The 16934-nt window shown below is 43.7% G+C and overlaps 1 protein-coding gene across 1 annotated transcript; it reads right to left on the bottom strand.

Annotated features, from left to right (window-relative positions):
• Positions 1-7097: 7097 nt before the first annotated feature.
• Positions 7098-8664, bottom strand: LOC131916159 (peptidyl-prolyl cis-trans isomerase FKBP1A). Its single transcript, XM_059269468.1, has one exon. The coding sequence runs from the start codon at positions 8533-8535 to the stop codon at positions 8209-8211; it is 327 nt and encodes a 108-aa protein (XP_059125451.1). The 5' UTR covers positions 8536-8664; the 3' UTR covers positions 7098-8208.
• Between the last annotated feature and the right edge of the window lie 8270 nt (positions 8665-16934).

The following is a 16934-nucleotide window of genomic DNA, read 5'->3' as shown; positions in this document are numbered from 1 at the left end:
ACCTGATCTAGTATGACTTCCAGGACTCTAGTGTCAGATCGTGGCGGGTGGAAAGAGGCGGTATCGACTTTTTTGTTTTCTGGGGGTCTCGCTGTAGACCAGGCTGGGCAGGAACTCACAGAGATGAAGATACTCTAAAGAGACACTTGGGTCTCTTCATTCTGACTGTCAGACAACTGAAATAATGGATCCCAAAGAAATGGGTATTTTCCTAGGACTCTCATGCTGGGAGAAGGAAAGGGCACCAGCCAGAGGGGGGGGCTCGTCTTCCAAGGTTTTACACAGTTCTAATAACCTGCACACCACATTACAGAATGAGACTGAACCCAGGCAATGATGCGTCAGTGGTGGGTGTGACCACCCCTTGACTGGGACTACTTAGATGTACACATTCTTAGTCCTCTATAAATAACCTTGGTGTTACTTTAGGACCGTGAAGGCTGGCTAACGGGGCTTGCTGGATCTCTTTGTCCCTCTTCCCGATGTGGCCACATTGAGTAAGCCTACTTTTTCGGCATTCCACTTTTAATTTGGCTGTTTTAATTGATTTATTGAGGAAGAGTGGCCCGACATGACTTTCGCACAAGTTTTGCCCCTCACCCCAGCCCCCGCAAGTTGAATAACGAAGTCTCTGCCTCCCTAATGCTGGGATTAAAGGTGTGAGCCACCACTGAAACAGTTCTTGTGGCCCAAAAGCTGTTTAGACCTGTCAGATTTAATTGACACTGTCTGATGGCATTATTGAATTTATAAGAATTTATTAAGCATTGGCCCTGTGCAGGTGAGGGCGGTGGAAATTCGAGTGTGTTCCTCCATACTGGGTAGTCATGGGCTCTTTGCTGGCCAATCTCTCCCAAGGGAAGCCTGATGGAGTGTTAAGCTATTCTCCCTAAGGCTCCTTCCTGATCCGGAGCCCAGGTGGTTCTCAGGTCCTGGCTCCTTCCATCCACCTTTCTATCTCTGATTATCAATTAGGTGCTAGCTCCAGGGATATAAAGACAAACGATATGGTCTCCCACTCCAGTGTTTTGTTAGTGCAGGTGCAAAGCTTTTTTTTTTTATTTTTAAGATTTATTTGTTTTACGAGTATGGGTGTTTGGCATGCATGTATATCTGTGCACAATGTGCATGCACTGTCCATGGAGATCAGAGAGAGCATAGGATTCTCTAGAACCAGAGTAATAGGCAGTTCTGAGCCACCATGTGGGTGCTGGGAATCGAACCAGGGTCCTCTGAAAGAGCACTCAGTGCTCTTAACCACTGAGCTTTCTCTTCAGTCCCAGGAAAAGAATTCTTGGAGGAAGTGGTGTTTGAACTGTTTTTTGTTTTGTTTTGTTTGTTTTTCAAGACAGGGTTTCTCTGTGTTGTTTTGGTGCCTGTCCTGGATCTCACTCTAGACCAGGCTGGCCTGAAACTCAGAGATCCTCCTGGCTCTGCCTCCTGAGTGCTAGGATTAAAAGCGTGTGCCACCACGCCTGGCCCTCTGTCATTTTTGCCCCTTCAACTGTATACCCAGGTGCCCATCAAGGTGAAAACCCTGTTTTCCATTTCTAACAAAGAAGTCTCCAAGACCTTGGGAGAAAAATTGGGGAACTCTTCATGCAAGTAAAATAAATGAAAAGAGCAGCTGGGTGTGGTGGTCCACGTCTTTAATCCCAGCATTTAGGAGTTCAAAGGCAGCCTGGTTTACATAGCCAGTTCCAAGGCCAGCCAGGAGTACATAGTGAGGCCCTGTCTCAAGAAACAAACAAAATGACAAAGAGGAATGGGAAAACGGGGCATATTGTCACATGCCTATGACCCTAGCCCTGGGCAGGTAGAGGCAGGAGGATCAGAATTTCAAGGTCATCCTCAGCTAAACAGTGAGCTCATGGCCAGCTTGTGCTCAATGGAATTCTCTCTGCAAGAAAACCAAACAAACTAAAAACTACACTAAAAAGTGGAGAAATAAGTAGTGATGGTGCTAACCTTAACGCCAGGGGCCCCAGACGGCAAAGTCAAGGCTAACCTAAAGACCCCAAATGCTGGCACTGTGGCTTAGAAGCTTTGTTTGGAACTCTGGGTTTTATCCTCAGCCCGGAAAAGAAAAACGGCCAAAGAGAAAGGGACGGGAATGCATATGGAAACATTAGATGATGGTTGGGGGCCAGAGGCTAGTGGTAGCTGGCTTCGTGGTGAAGTGGTAACTAAACCAACAGTAAGTTCTAGGGAGCAGACTGCCCTTAAGTTAGTGGTCGTGATGTGACTTTGGGTAAAGCTGGTACTGAAATTCAGGGGCTTATTTGAAGTAATTAAACTACCAGGTCTTGACTTCACACATCTTGGCAACTACCCCCTACGCCAGGAGAATACTCAAGTGTTTTTTCTTTTTTTTAGATTAGAACCTCTGGGGGCCAGAAAGGTGGCTCAGCAGTTAAAAGCACTGGCTGCTCTTCCAGAGGACCCGGGATCGATTCCCAGCACCCACATGGCAGCTAACAACTACCTGTAACTCCAGTTCCAGGGGATCTGCCCGATGCCCTCTTCTGGCCTCTGTGGACACACATTTACTCAGGCGTGTGCACACACACACACACAAATAAATAAATAATAAAACAAAACAAAACAAAAATTAGGATCTTGCTGTGTACCTGGCTGGCCTGGGAAATACTACAGATCAAGCAGGCCTCAGAGTTTCTTCTGTGCTGTTTCTGCCTCCAAGTACTGGAAGTACATGTGTGCCACCACACCTTGCCTCAGAAAGTTCTTTGTTGGAAATGGAAAGCAGGTCTTTTTGCTTGGTGGGTGCCTGGGTACAGTTGAGAAAAAAAGCATGGCACTGAAAACAAATGAAGTGAATGTTTATGTACTGGGTTATGGTTTCTACACTTGACAGCCAAATTTATAGTTTCCAGGTTCAAGATTCCAGGATGCGCCAGGCGGTGGTGGCGCATGCCTTTAATCCCAGCACTCGGGAGGCAGAGGCAGGCAGATCTCTGTGAGTTCGAGGCCAGCCTGGGCTACCAAGTGAGTTCCAGGAAAGGTGCAAAGCTACAAAAAGATTCCAGGATGCTGTAGATGTAACAGTCTTATTAAATAAGAAACACAGAGCCAAATGCAGAGTTAAAAGCCCAAGAGGTCAGAGCAGTAGCTAAAGCTGAGACTTAAAACCGCCTTCTTACCCTTCCTGCCACTTCTGTCCTTCCCCTCAGAAAAGAGGCCTAATTCCTGTGTGTCTGTCTTTTTATTGACTTTCTGTTCTGCCTTCTTATTGGTTGTAAACCCAACCATATGACCTCCTTGTCACTGCCTGTCTATACAGACCTCTAGGTCTCTATGGTTGATATTGAGATTAAAGGCGTGTGTCTCCATGCTGGCTGTATCCTTGAACACATAGAGATCTGCCTGTCATGTGATCAGGATTAAAGGTGTGCGCCACCACTGCCGGCTTCTGCTATGGCTTGCTATTAGCTCTGACCCCCAGGCAACTTTATTTATAACATACAAATAAAATCACATTTCAGTACAAATAAAATATCACCATAGGATGCTCCTTGGGAAACTTGATTACTCAGAAAAACAATCTAATTAACACCAGGGTTCTAACAAAGTCCTTAGCCAGACAAGACCATGTTGAAATTCATTGCTGGTAAGTCCCGGTTGTATACATGGAAGAGTTAGTCAACTTCTTTTCACCTCAGGCTCTCCTGGAATTGGACATCCTCTTGAGTGCTGGGATTACAAATTCACACTACCACTTCACTTTTGAGTATGACCAGACAGAAAAGGATTTCTTGATATTTGAAGAACTTTCTAGCATGAAAGCAATAAATACAGAGGAAAAACAAATCCTAGTGGGCTCAGATAAGAGATTTTATATGTTTGATTGATTTTTTTTGAGACTGTGGCATATTCCTGTGGTCAGAGCTAACTTGAAAGACTGGAGTAGGAGGATCCCTGGAGCCCAGGAAGGAGTCTGTGGGCTGCCTCGGCAACATAGCAAGAATGCCCCCATTTATTCTGCTGATACAGTGTCTTAGTATGTTGCCTATGTTCCTTGTCTCTTCTTCCAAACAAACAAACAGGGTTGATTACAGAAGAATGGCCTGGAAAACTAAATCATGAAGATATGAAAATATCATCATGGGCCAGGCATTGGTAGCACACGCCTTTAATCCCAGCACTCCAGAGGCAGAGGCAGGTGGGTCTCTGTGAATTCGAGGCCAGCCTGGACTGTATATCAAGTTTCAGGACAGCCAGGGCTACACAGAAAAACCCTGTCTCAAAAGGAAAAGAAAAAAGTCCATCATGGGATGAAAGAGAAACTGAGGAACTCTGCCTTCAGGTAAAGAAAATGAAAAGCTGGTATGTAACAGATGGGAATTTGAGCACCAGCCAGTTCCAGGCCTGTAACACAAATTGCTAAACGGTTTTTTTAATAAAAAAAAAAAAATAGGCCGGGCGGTGGTGGCGCACGCCTTTAATCCCAGCACTCGGGAGGCAGAGCCAGGCGGATCTCTGTGAGTTGGAGGCCAGCCTGGGCTACCAAGTGAGTTCCAGGAAAAGGCGCAAAGCTACACACAGAGAAACCCTGTCTCGAAAAAAAAAAAAAAAAAAACAAAAAAAAAACAAAAAAGAAAGAAAAAAAAAGAAAAACGGAAAAAAATAATAATAATAAATAAAAAACCAAACCCAGTACCAGATATTGGGGTAAATGCTGAAAGATCAGAGAGATAAAGGAACAAGCTACTGCCACCTCTTACCTCTAGGAATCCTTAGCCTGAAAAGCTCCAGCCGAAAAAGCCTTTAGTTTCTGTCTCCTCACCCTTATGTACCTTTCTCCACCCAGTCATCACTTCCTGGGATTAAAGACATGTATGCTTCCCAGTACTTGGATTAAAGGTGTGTGCCACCACTGCCTGGCTCTATTTTCTCTCCTAGACTGAGTCAATCTCATGTAGTCTAGGGTGGCTTTGAACTCACAGAGATCCATACGGATCTCTGCCTCCCGAGTGCTAGGATTAAAGGTCTGGGTCACCACTGTCTGGCCTCTATGTTTAATCTAGTGACTTGTTCTGTTCTCTGATCTTCAGGTAAGTTTTATTAGGGTACAAAATATATATTTGCACATTTCCCCTTTTTTGTCTAAGAAAATAAAAGGTTATAACTGATATAAGAAAAACTATATATAATAAGTATATATAATATATACTGTCAATAATTACATTAACAATGTCCAGTCCATTAACATTTGACAAATCCAGAGAAAATACTCCATATTTTATCCTATTCACTTTTTTTGTTTGTTTGTTTGTTTTTTGTTTTTTTGAGACAGGGTTTCTCTGTGTAGTTTTGGTGCCTGTTCTGGAACTCACTCTGTAGACCAGGCTGGCCTCAACTCACAGAGATCCACCTGGCTCTGCCTTCAAGTACTGAGATTAAAGGCGTGGGCCACCATCACCCAACTTAATTCACTTTCTATCCTAACTTGTATTGCTACCTAAAACTGTCTTTTGATGTCTTTCAAACTTATACACTTGGGGTTGGGGATTTAGCTCAGTGGTAGAGTGCTTGCCTAGCAAACACAAGGCCCTGGGTTCGGTCCTCAGCTCTGGAAAAAAAAAATAACAAACTTATACACTTTATACCTCTTTAGTGAGTTTCTTTTCTGTTAACAAGGAAAACTATAACTATATAATCTTCAACTCCCTCAGACACCTGAGAAGGAAATAATATTACCTAAGTAATCAGGAAGTGCAAACAAGAAATTTCCAAAAAATGTGAGAAATGACAGAAACAACTGACTGCCTGGTCAGTCACCCAAGGTTCCTCTGCAGTGTTGGAACATCCATCTTCAGCCTACAGGCCTAGCATATCTGACAGACTCATCTGTGAAGCAGTATTTTCTAAAGGGCCTTCCTACCTTGTCTTGGCAAGGTTCAGCAGTCCTTTCTTTTGTGTCCCACTTGTCCATTTTGGACAGCTAACTGTCAGCAGTTGAGGCAAGGACACTTTCTTGCCCAGTGGCTAACTTTTTCCACAAAGAAAGTAAACTCCACGCCGGGCGGTGGTGGCACACGCCTTTAATCCCAGCACTCAGGAGGCAGAGCCAGGCCGATCTCTGTGAGTTCGAGGCCAGCCTGGGCTACCAAGTGAGTTCCAGGAAAGGCACAAAGCTACACGGAGAAACCCTGTCTCGAAAAAAAGAAAAAAAAAAGAAAGAAAGAAAGTAAACTCCATATGGAGTTTAGATTTATAGAAATGGGTTAATTTAAGATATAAGAACAGTTAGCAAGAAGCATGCCATGGCCATAACAGTTTATAAGCAATATATGTCTCTGTGTTTACTTGGTTGGGTCTGAGCAGCTGTGGGACTGGTGGGTGACAGAGATTTGTCCTGACTGTGGGCCAGGCAGGAAAACTCTAGCTACAAAACCCTGTCCCCCCAAAAAAAAATCTTAAATGCCATATTCTGTAGATCTCTGAAGTGTTTGAAGATGACCTGTCTATCTAAAATATATCTGTTTGACCTTGAAAACATACCTAATATAACTTACAAGTTTGATTGTAATGACTAACTACTAACTTGCATTTCTTTATATCCTAATTAGTTGGTAACATAATAATAACTTTCAAGGACTAGCAAGTTGCACTACACTGTTAAATGAACTGTATAGGTATAATACCTTGAACAAGGTAAGAGTGTATGTACAGTATATTCCAATAAAATCAATCTCAAATTTGTATCAATATACAAAATTTGTATGCAAAATACAAAAATCCAATGTAAAATAATTAAAACTAGTAGTTGCTTTTTTAAAGTAGATTCAATAATCTGCCTTTTTTGTCTTATCATATCCATATTCTCCCTTTTTTTCAGAGTAGATTCTATAATCTGTCCTTTTATCCTATCATTTCTTTTTTTTTTTTTTTTTTTTTTTTTTGGTTTTTCGAGACAGGGTTTCTCTGTGTAGTTTTGTGCCTTTCCTGGAACTCACTTGGTAGTCCAGGCTGGCCTCGAACTCACAGAGATCTGCCTGGCTCTGCCTTCTGAGTGCTGGGATTAAAGGCATGTGCCACCACCTCCTGGCCCATCCTATCATTTCTTTTTTTTTTTTTTTTTTTGAGAAAAGCCAGCATAAAGCACTTTTATTGCAATAATAAACTTGAAACGCATATGTGGTGCAGAGGGCAGGGGACAAAAGCGTACTTTCTCTCACCAAATCACTACACAGGACAGCAGAGGGTGAGAAGCAACTGGAGGAGGAATAGCTGGGAAGCCGAGATTAGCAGAGAGAGCCAAGCATCAAAACCCAGGAGATGCTGAAGCTGTGATGACCAGCATCATTTTCTTAGAGAACACTCAGGATTTGTAGTGATGACTGGGCGTCCGTTGGGTGGTGAGTCTACAAACAGCACCTTCAATTTAAACTTTCCATAAAGTTCTTAAAATTTAGGAAGTGGAGCTTGGATAGTTACAAGATTACAAAAGTCCTGAAAATCCACTAGAAAAACCATAGGATGAAAAACAAATTAAGCCAGGTCACAAAGAAGGCTTCAGAGGTCCCTACCGACCCTACTGTAGTGTCCAACACAGCAGTAAAGGGACCTGCTTTAAAAGGCAGACGGTTTCAGAAGGTGGGAGGACTGTCAGAAGCAAAGGCTCGCTCCCTCCCTTCCCACTTCAGTTTGGATAGGGCTTTCAATTTAACAGGACCTCCCTCACTGGAGAAAAATCCAGCCCTCAACAGCATCTCGAATCTGCTATGGCTTTGCAGCACAGCAGCAAGAATGTCTTAATATATAATAGATAAATTTTTCATCCAAAAAAAATAAAATAAAATAAAATAAAAATTCTTGCAAACCCCACCCCCAACACCAATTCCTATTCTAAAGTTAACCCATCGCTTGTGCTGTTAATACTTGACAATATACTTCATTGGAAACCTAGATCTGAAAGACTGAAACTGAATCTTCACCCCAAAACAAAGTAACTTAAGGTTTATGGCATATAGTTTAAGTCAACACACATACAGAAGGGGAAGAGGACATGGAGGTGTCCGAAGCAAAGCTGAGTGACGGAACACATTCAGTCGGGTAGGTGTCTATACAAAGAGTGGTAGGACATCAGGAAAAGCTCCACATGGATTCATGTGCACCCGTCTGGAGGTACCAGATCCCTCCATGGCAGATCCATGTGCAAGGAGCCAAGGGAGGAGGCCACTTCTGTCATTCCAGTTTTAGAAGCTCCACATCAAAGATCAGAGTGGCATGTGGAGGGATGATGCCTGGGTGCCCAGTGGCTCCATAGGCATAGTCTGGGGAGATTATCAGTTTGGCTCTCTGACCCACACTCATCTGGGCTACCCCTTCTTCCCAGCCTCGGATCACCTCCTGCTTGCCTAGCATAAACTTAAAAGGCTTGTTTCTGTCCCGAGAGGAATCAAATTTCTTTCCATCTTCAAGCATCCCCGTGTAGTGCACCACGCAGGTCTGGCCGCGCTTCGGGAAGGTGCGCCCGTCTCCAGGAGAGATGGTCTCCACCTGCACTCCCATGGCGGCGGCGGCGGCGTTGGCGGAGGAGGAGGAGGAGGAGAAGGACGCGGGCGGCGGCGCGGCGGGCGGCGTGGAGCCGGAGCGGACCTGGCGGCGGTTCAGCGGCTCGGCTTCGTCCCTCGGCGTGTCGCCTGCCCCATCCTATCATTTCTATACCTCTTTTTTTCAGAGTAGATTCAATATTCTACCTTTTATCTTAATCTATATTGTCTTTTTTTTCTTTTCAGAGTAGATTCAATAATCTACCCTTTTATCCTATCATTTCTAGATAATATATTTCTATATCATATCCCCCTTTCTTCTTTTAGAAAGAGACGGACGCCAGGCAGTGGTGGCGCACGCCTTTAATCCCAGCACTCAGGAGGCAGAGCCAGGCGGATCTCTGTGAGTTCGAGGCCAGCCTGGGCTACCAAGTGAGTTCCAGGAAAGGCGCAAAGCTACACAGAGAAACCCTGTCTCGAAAAACCAAAAAAAAAAAAAAAAGAGACTGACTATGACCAATAACACTTTTTAACCAACCCCTCCCTAAACAAAGACAAATATCCATAATCCATTTTTTGGGAATGTGAGTATAGTTTTCTAGGCTACTTTCTGCTGATTGGGGATACTGGTAGTCTTATGGGGACACAAAGCATATTTAAGATTATGGTCAAGTCCTGATTGTGAGGCTGTATCATCTTAGCTAGGCATCTCAATATTGTCCTGAGCAGTTTGTAGTCCAAAGCCAATCTTTGGGTGGTGTTTGTCAGCTTAGTGGTGTTATCATTGTCCTGATAGAATCGTCATTGTGGGGTCCCATCATCTTTTTGTAGACTTCAAAGTCACTGTTAGGCATGGTCATGGCTCACTGCAGAAAATCTTTTTCATGGGACATTTTTTCCAGATGATTTGTTCTTTTTCTTCAGATGTCTCATTTGTCCAGTGTTCTTCAGATTCCTTGGCTGGATGCCTTCATTCTCCTGAAAGACAAAAACAAAACCCTTCCCCAACCCTAACTTTGGGGAGTTTCTAAATCTAATCTTTACCAATTTTGATTTATGGTTTTTTGTTTTCTCTCCTATAGCTATCACCCCAAGCAGTATGGTTTTTTACACTAGGCATTAGGTTCTTTAATTGCTCTGAAAAGAAGTTTCTTCTACAATGACAAGAAAGGACTGAACCAAATTTGACACCGGGGCTTGCAAGAGGCCTCTCAGGGAGTTTTCCAATGGCAAAGGCAAGGGATTACCTTGTCTGTCCCTTGTTGATCTACATTTGTTAGTCCAGTGTCTGCCTTTGCCACACCTTTTGCATAATACAGAAGGGAGGGGCAACACCTCAGGAGAATAGATTTTAAGGGGGTATGTAGAGATTCACAAAGCTAAACTCCCAATTAGGAAGACAGAATAAAAACATTTTGGTCTGTACAGACTGTCAGATTTCCCCACGGAAGAGGCAGCTAGGACATCCACGAGCTGAGAAAGAAGTCATTCATGAGAGGTGACCATGAACCCCAGATCAATAGACAGATTGTGAAATATGTCTTCAAGGAGATGAAAGAGATGAACATCTTTAGTTTTGAAAGAACGAAATGTAGACTCTTGGAAGGGAGTATAGGGCTGAATTCATGATGTATTTGTAGAATAAGCAAATTTCAAATGACTATTACTCAAGGGAAACAAAATTGTATAAAAAGAGAGAGGGCCACAGAGTCCACCAGAAATCTTCGCAGAGGCATAATTCAGTACCGGATATTGATCAGATCCCAACCGGTACAATACTCAGGGGGATGGGGGCAGGATGGAAAGCATTATACGAGGATCAGGAGGGACAAAGATGGGCTCGGCCTTCACCTTCTGCCAGGTTTGTCCAAGCTGTGGCCTGCATCTATAAATTCATCTTCAAATGAGGCCTACAAGATCCTAAATTTATTTAAACCATAATGAAAATTTAAAAAAAAAATCTTGTCACTCCCTTTCCTCCTCTCATCATTAGATTTTTTTTTTGCAGTTTTTTTTTTTTTTAAGATTTATTTATTTATTATGTACACAGAAGAGGGAGCCGGATCTCATTACATGTAGATGGTTGTGAGCCACCATGTGGGTGCTGGGAATTGAACTCAGGACCTCTGGAAAAGCAGTCAGTGCTCTTAACTTCTGAGCCATCTCTCCAGCCCTTTTTTGCAGTTTTTATTTTTTTATTTTTGTGGGTTTTTTCTTTCAGTTTGTTTATATGGTATATTTTTTTAAAAGATTTATTTATTTATTAAGTATACAGAAGAGGGCGCCAGATCTCATTATAGATGGTTGTGAGCCACCATGTGGTTGCTGGGAATTGAACTCGGGACCTCTGGAAGAGCAGTCAGTGCTCTTAACCTCTGAGCCATCTCTCCAGCCCTATATGGTGTATTACATTGACAGATTTTCGTATGTTGAACCATCCTTGCATCCCTGGGATGAATATTTTTTATTTTTTATTTTTTTTATTTTTTTTTTTTTAAGATTTATTTTATTTAGGCCGGGCGGTGGTGGCGCACTTGGGAGGCACTTGGGAGGCAGAGGCAGGCGGATCTCTGTGAGTTCGAGGCCAGCCTGGTCTACAAAGCAGTTCCAGGAAAAGGCGCAAAGCTACACAGAGAAACCCTGCCTCAAACCCCCCCCCCACCTAAAAAAAGATTTATATTTTATTTATTCATTTATTATGTATACAGTGTTCTATCTGCATGTCACGCCAGAAAAGGGCACCAGATCTCATTACAGATGGTTGTAAGCCACCATGTGGTTGCTGGGAATTGAACTCGGGACCTCTGGAAGAGCAGTCAGTGCTCCTAACCGCTGAGCCATCTCTCCAGCCCCTGCACTTTTTATTTTGCAACTCAATTTTGCAGTTACAGCATGGTCTGCAGTCTGAGCTTTGTAGATGACAGCATTGTGTCATAGGTCATAGCTGGGCGTCTGCTAGATGATGCTGAAAGGGGAAGTCAAGAAGGGGCCAAATGAGTATGTTCAGAGATGCGGGGGAAATGTCCTCAGAGACATTTGAAGGAGGTGGAGAGGGTGGATCCCTCCAGGGAGAAAGAAATCAGGCCTTTACTTTTTTTCTTGTTAAAACTTGTTTGTTTGTTTGTTTGGTTGGTTGGTTGGTTTTTTGTTTGTTTTTTTTTTGTTTGTTTGTTTTGGTTTGGTTTGGTTTTTCGAGACAGGGTTTCTCTGTGTAGTTTTGGTGCCTGTCCTGGAGCTCTCTCTGTAGACCAGGCTGGCCTCACACTCACAGAGATCCTCCTGGCTCTGTCTCCTGCGTGGGATCTGGCCTTGTTAAAACTCTAAAGCTGCCGGGTGGTGGTGGTACACACCTTTAATCCCAGAACTCAGGAGGCAGAAGTAGGCAGATCTGGCCGGGCGGTGGTGGCGCACGCCTTTAATCCCAGCACTCGGGAGGCAGAGACAGGCAGATCTCTGTGAGTTCGAGGCCAGCCTGGGCTACCAAGTGAGTCCCAGGAAAGGCGCAAAGCTACACAGAGAAACCCTGTCTCGAAAAACCAAAAAAAAAAAAAAAAAAAAAACCAAACATAGTGCACACCTTTAATCCCAGCACTTGGGAGGTAGAGGCAGGTGGATCTCTGAGAGTTTGAACAGCCTGGCCTCCAGAGCAAGTTCCAGGAAAAACCATGTCTTGAAAAAACAAAAACAAACAACCAAACAAGCAAACAAAAACAAACCCAGGGCTGGAGAGATAGCTCAGAGGTTAACAGCACCGACTGCTCTTCCAGAGGTCCTGAGTTCAATTCCCAGCACCCACATGGTGGCTCACAACCATCTGTAATAAGATCTGGCACCCTCTTCTGTGTACATAATAAATAAATAAATTAAAAAAAAAACCCAAACAAATACAACCACCACACAAAAGAATATTGTAGCACCACATGACTCTTTTTTGTATGTATATGGTGCTGTAGATAAACTCAGGGTCTTGAATGTGCTAGGCAAACACTACTCCAGTGCTTATCTGCCACCTTAAAAGGTCTGTATTTATTACCTTGAAAATAAAAAGTAAATTTAAAAAAGAACGAAGCTTGACAGTAAGTCCAAGCATTTGGAAGACAGAGGTAGAAGGAAGAAGAGGTCAAGGTCAGTCTTATCTACTTGTCTCAAAAAACCAAACCAAGAGGCTGGAGAGATGGCTCAGCAGTTAACACTGACTGCTCTTCCAGAGGACCTGGGTTCAATTCCCGGCACCACATAGTGGCTCACAACCAAATGTAACTCCAGTCCTAGGAGATCCAACACCTTCCTCTCATATCCATAGGTACCGCATGCATGTAGTATGCAGACATATATGCAAGCAAACTACCCACATACATAAAGTGAAAATAAAGATTAAAAATAAAACAACAACAACAAAATCCAAACCAGAGAAAAGTGGGAGAGAAAATCGAGATAGACATTCCTGTGAAAGAGACTTCGGAGTAGAGGAGAGGTTTCTCCCCCCTCCCCTTGCTTTCTTCCCTATGTCCTCTCTCTCTTTCCTTTCTTCCTTCCCTTCAATGGAAGGGACTGGAATGGGTTTATTTACCTTGGAGGAAGAGCCAGTAGAGAGAGAGGTTGAAGAGGAGGAGGCGGTTTGATGAACTGAGATCTAGGAGGAGATGAGAGGAAGATGTGAGCAGAGATGGAGGGACTGGCCTTGCCCTAGGGATGCACCATAACCTTCCTGTGTTGAACTGTCTTCTACATCAATGTAGGGGAGCAGGAGGTGGGATGCCAAAATCACCCATGCTTTGTTGGTTGGTTTGTTTGTTTTTTATCTGGGAAAAGGGGGGAGAAGCCACTGAGCATGAGGCAGGTGTAAAATTAGTAGTATGGGGCAGAGGAGGAGGTCACGGAGTTATTAGGTATTGAAAGCCCAGCCTAGGTTAGAAACGATCAGTGGTCCTGGATCTCTACTCAGGCCTCAGCACAGTGTCAGAACCTACGGGTTCAAAGGTATTTGTCGAATGGACAAATAAGTGTCATGTGACTCCTGTCATTGGCAGTGTACACCAACTAGCCACTGGCCCTAATGTTAGCGTAAAGAGGTGGGGGTGGGTGATGGATCTAGCGGTGAGGTTTTAATTGTGAAAGGGAAGAGAAACCAAGTGTGCTGATGAGAGAGTGGTTGATAAGGTCTTGGATAAGATCTTGGTGTGTGAACTGGAAAGAACACGAAGTGTCAAATCATGAGCTAACGGAAGTGTAAAAGGCTTTTGACCAAATAAACGAAGAAGCCAGTTAGAAAATGGCTAGGGCTGGAGAGATGGCTCAGAGGTTAAGAGCACTGGCTGTTCTACCAAAGGTCCTGAGTTCAATTCCCAGCAACCACATGGTGACTCACAACCATCTGTAATGAGATTTGGTGCCCTCTTCTGGCCTGCAGGCATACATGCAGACAGAGCACTATATATGTAATAACTAAATAAATCATTAAAAAAATAAATAAATAAAATAAAACTGTTACATAGAAAAAAGAAAATGGCTATAAAAGTCTACCTCAGACTAAAAGTGTGGGCATTAATAATATCAGAAGTAAGTGTTTTGCTATAATCTCAGCACTCTGAAGCCTAAAGCTCAAGAGTTCAAGCCAGTCTGGGCTACAGAGTGGAGACCATGCCTCAAAACGGACAACCGAAATGTTTTGGAACTAGATAAAGGTGAAAGCTATACAACACTGTGGTGTGGAGATATCAAACAATGTCACACCGTGTGCTCTAAAATAAAAAGAGAACAAGATACAAATGCAGAAGATGCAGCCAGGCGGTGGTGGCGTACACCTTTAATCCCGGCACTTGAGAGGCAGAGGCAGGATCTCTGAGTTCGAGGCCAGCCTGGTTCCAGGACAGCCAGGACTGTTACACAGAGTAACCCTGTCTCAGAAAAAAAAACAAACAAACAACAACAACAACTAAAGGAGCAGAAGATGTAACAACCTGGGAGAATACCATATACTACAAAGGGTTAATTTCCTCTTCCTCCCCGCACCCCTCCTTCCTTTCTTGTGCTTTGGGCAGCTAGGCAAGCACTCCACCAATGAGCTAACAAACCCTGCCTTCTGCCTGTTCTTTCCCTCGGGGCTGGGGATTGAACCCAGGATGCACACAGCCCGGGTGAGTGCTTTCTCACCGGGCTGTACTTCAGCCTTTATTAGTGTGCTCATTTTATTTTTTCCATTTGTCGGTGTGTGCTTCGTTTATTATTTATTTATTTGAGACAGGATCTCCCTGTTTAGCCCTAGCTGGCCTTGAACTCACAGGTTTGCCTGCCTCTGCAGAGATCAAAGGTGTGCACCACCACACCCAGCATTTATTTGTTTCGTAGACAGTGTCTCACTCTGTATTTCTGGCTGTCCTGGAACTCAACATAGATCAGCCTAGCCCCAGACTTGAGGCAATTATCCTGCCTTTGACTCCTAAGTATGGGAATTATAGTGTGTCATTATGTCTAGATTATCAGTGTATGTTATTGTACAAAATAATGGGTTTCATTATGCCATTCATGCACATATATGACGTTTTGACCATATTCACTGCCTTATTACCCTCTCTTAACCCCTTTACCCCATGGACCCCTTCTTCTTGCCTATCAGTTCTTTTCCTATGCTATCTTTCACTGCCTTATTACCCTCTCTTACCCCCTTTACTCCATGGACCCCTTCTTCTTGCCTATCAGTTCTTTTTCTATGCTACCTTTCACTGCCTTATTACCCTCTCTTAACCCCTTTACCCCATGGACCCCTTCTTCTTGCCTATCAGTTCTTTTTCTATGCTACCTTTGCACACATGTGAGAAAACATGCAATGCTCATCTGAGACTTGATTAGTTTACATGGCAAGATCTTGCTGTATTCTTTAAAAATCTGTATTATATATGAGTGTGTAGGTACGCGTCCCATGGTTCATGTGTGGAGGTTAGAGGACAATTTGTCTTGTGTGTTCGGGTATTGAACTTGGCTCTTCAAGACTGAGAATAAGCACCTTTGACCACTGCACCACTTCCCCAGCCCTATTTTGCTGCACTCTTAAGAGCTTTTCATCTATTCAGGGTGTGTGTGGATGGATGTAGCTCAGTGACGGAGCACTTGCCTAGCATGCTGAGGTCCTGTGTTTAACAGCCAGCACTGCCCCACCTGCCTAATCCCCTAAAAGAAATACAAAGGCATCAGCTCAGGAAGTTGGGTTTATCTTCTCTTATAATCAGATCAATGTAATTGAGATAGGAAATACTTGGGGCAGGTGAGATGGCTCAGAGGTGAAGAGCAGTGATTTTTCTTTAGAAGACCAAGGTTTGATTCTCAGATTTGATTCTACCTGGCAGCTCACAGCTACCTGTAACTCCAGTCCCAGGGGATCTGACGCCCTCACCATGAGTACTGCACATACGTGATACAAAAATATATATGCCAGCAAGACACTCATATATGTTAAAAAAAAAAAAATCTGGGGCATGGTGGCATATGCCTTTAATCCCAACTCTTAGGAGGCAGAGGCAGGCAGATTTGTGAGTTGGAGGTCAGCCTGGTCTGGTCTACATAGCGAGTTCCAGGACAGCCAGGGCTATGTGATAAAACCCTGTCTGTAAATAAATAAATAAACAAACAAATAAATAAAAATGAAACAGTAACACTGTATTTTACCTGCACTGATATGATTAGAAATATGTTCACCCTCTCTGAACCAGCAACTCTTTAAAAAAAAAAAAGTTTAATTGTGTGTGTGTGTGTCTGTCTGTCTGTCTGTGTGAAGGTTATATGCACATGAACACAAGTGCCATGGAGGCCAGAAGAGAGACTCAGATCCCTGGAGTTGGAGTTCTAGTCTATTGTGGGCTGCCTGACATGAGTGCGGGGAACCAAACTCGGATCCTCTGCAAAAGCAGTCCATGCCCTCTGACTGCTGAGCCATCCCTCCAGTCTGCAGCCCTCCTTTCAGGGTTCTGCCCTACAGCGCATGTCACACAGCCCAAAAGACAGATCTTCAAGGATAACTTACAAAACAGAACTGAAAAAAAAAAATAGTGCACATTCAGAATGTCCATTAGGAAACCAGTAAACATCTAGTGACTAACAGAGCTGCTCCTTAAAGGGATGGGGTGGGTGTGAGCAGGGCTTCAGGAAGCCTCTTCCGGGTAACACTATCAAGTGAAGGCAGCGAGATGTGGATGAGCTCATGGCTTGCTGCCCCTGTATTGAGATGAGGCAGTGAGGATTTCATGTGTGTGACTCAACACAAAGAACGGTCTTTGAATAAACAAGGATAGCGATGGTTGGTAGGAGAAAGAAATCAGGGTCAGGGACAGGCACGAGGGAGCTTGCCTTTTCACTATTTACTGTTTTATACTGTTCAGATTTTTGTTTAAGCCATGTGCATGGATTGCCTTCTAAACAGCACTG

Source organism: Peromyscus eremicus, chromosome 8a, assembly GCF_949786415.1.
Source record: "Peromyscus eremicus chromosome 8a, PerEre_H2_v1, whole genome shotgun sequence".
Lineage (NCBI taxonomy): Eukaryota > Metazoa > Chordata > Mammalia > Rodentia > Cricetidae > Peromyscus > Peromyscus eremicus.
This window is presented reverse-complemented; position numbering and strand designations above follow the sequence as displayed.

Coding starts and splice junctions, on each gene's coding strand:
- LOC131916159 (XM_059269468.1), bottom strand. CDS start 8,535: ATGGGAGTGCAGGTGGAGACCATCTCTCCTGGAGACGGGCGCACCTTC.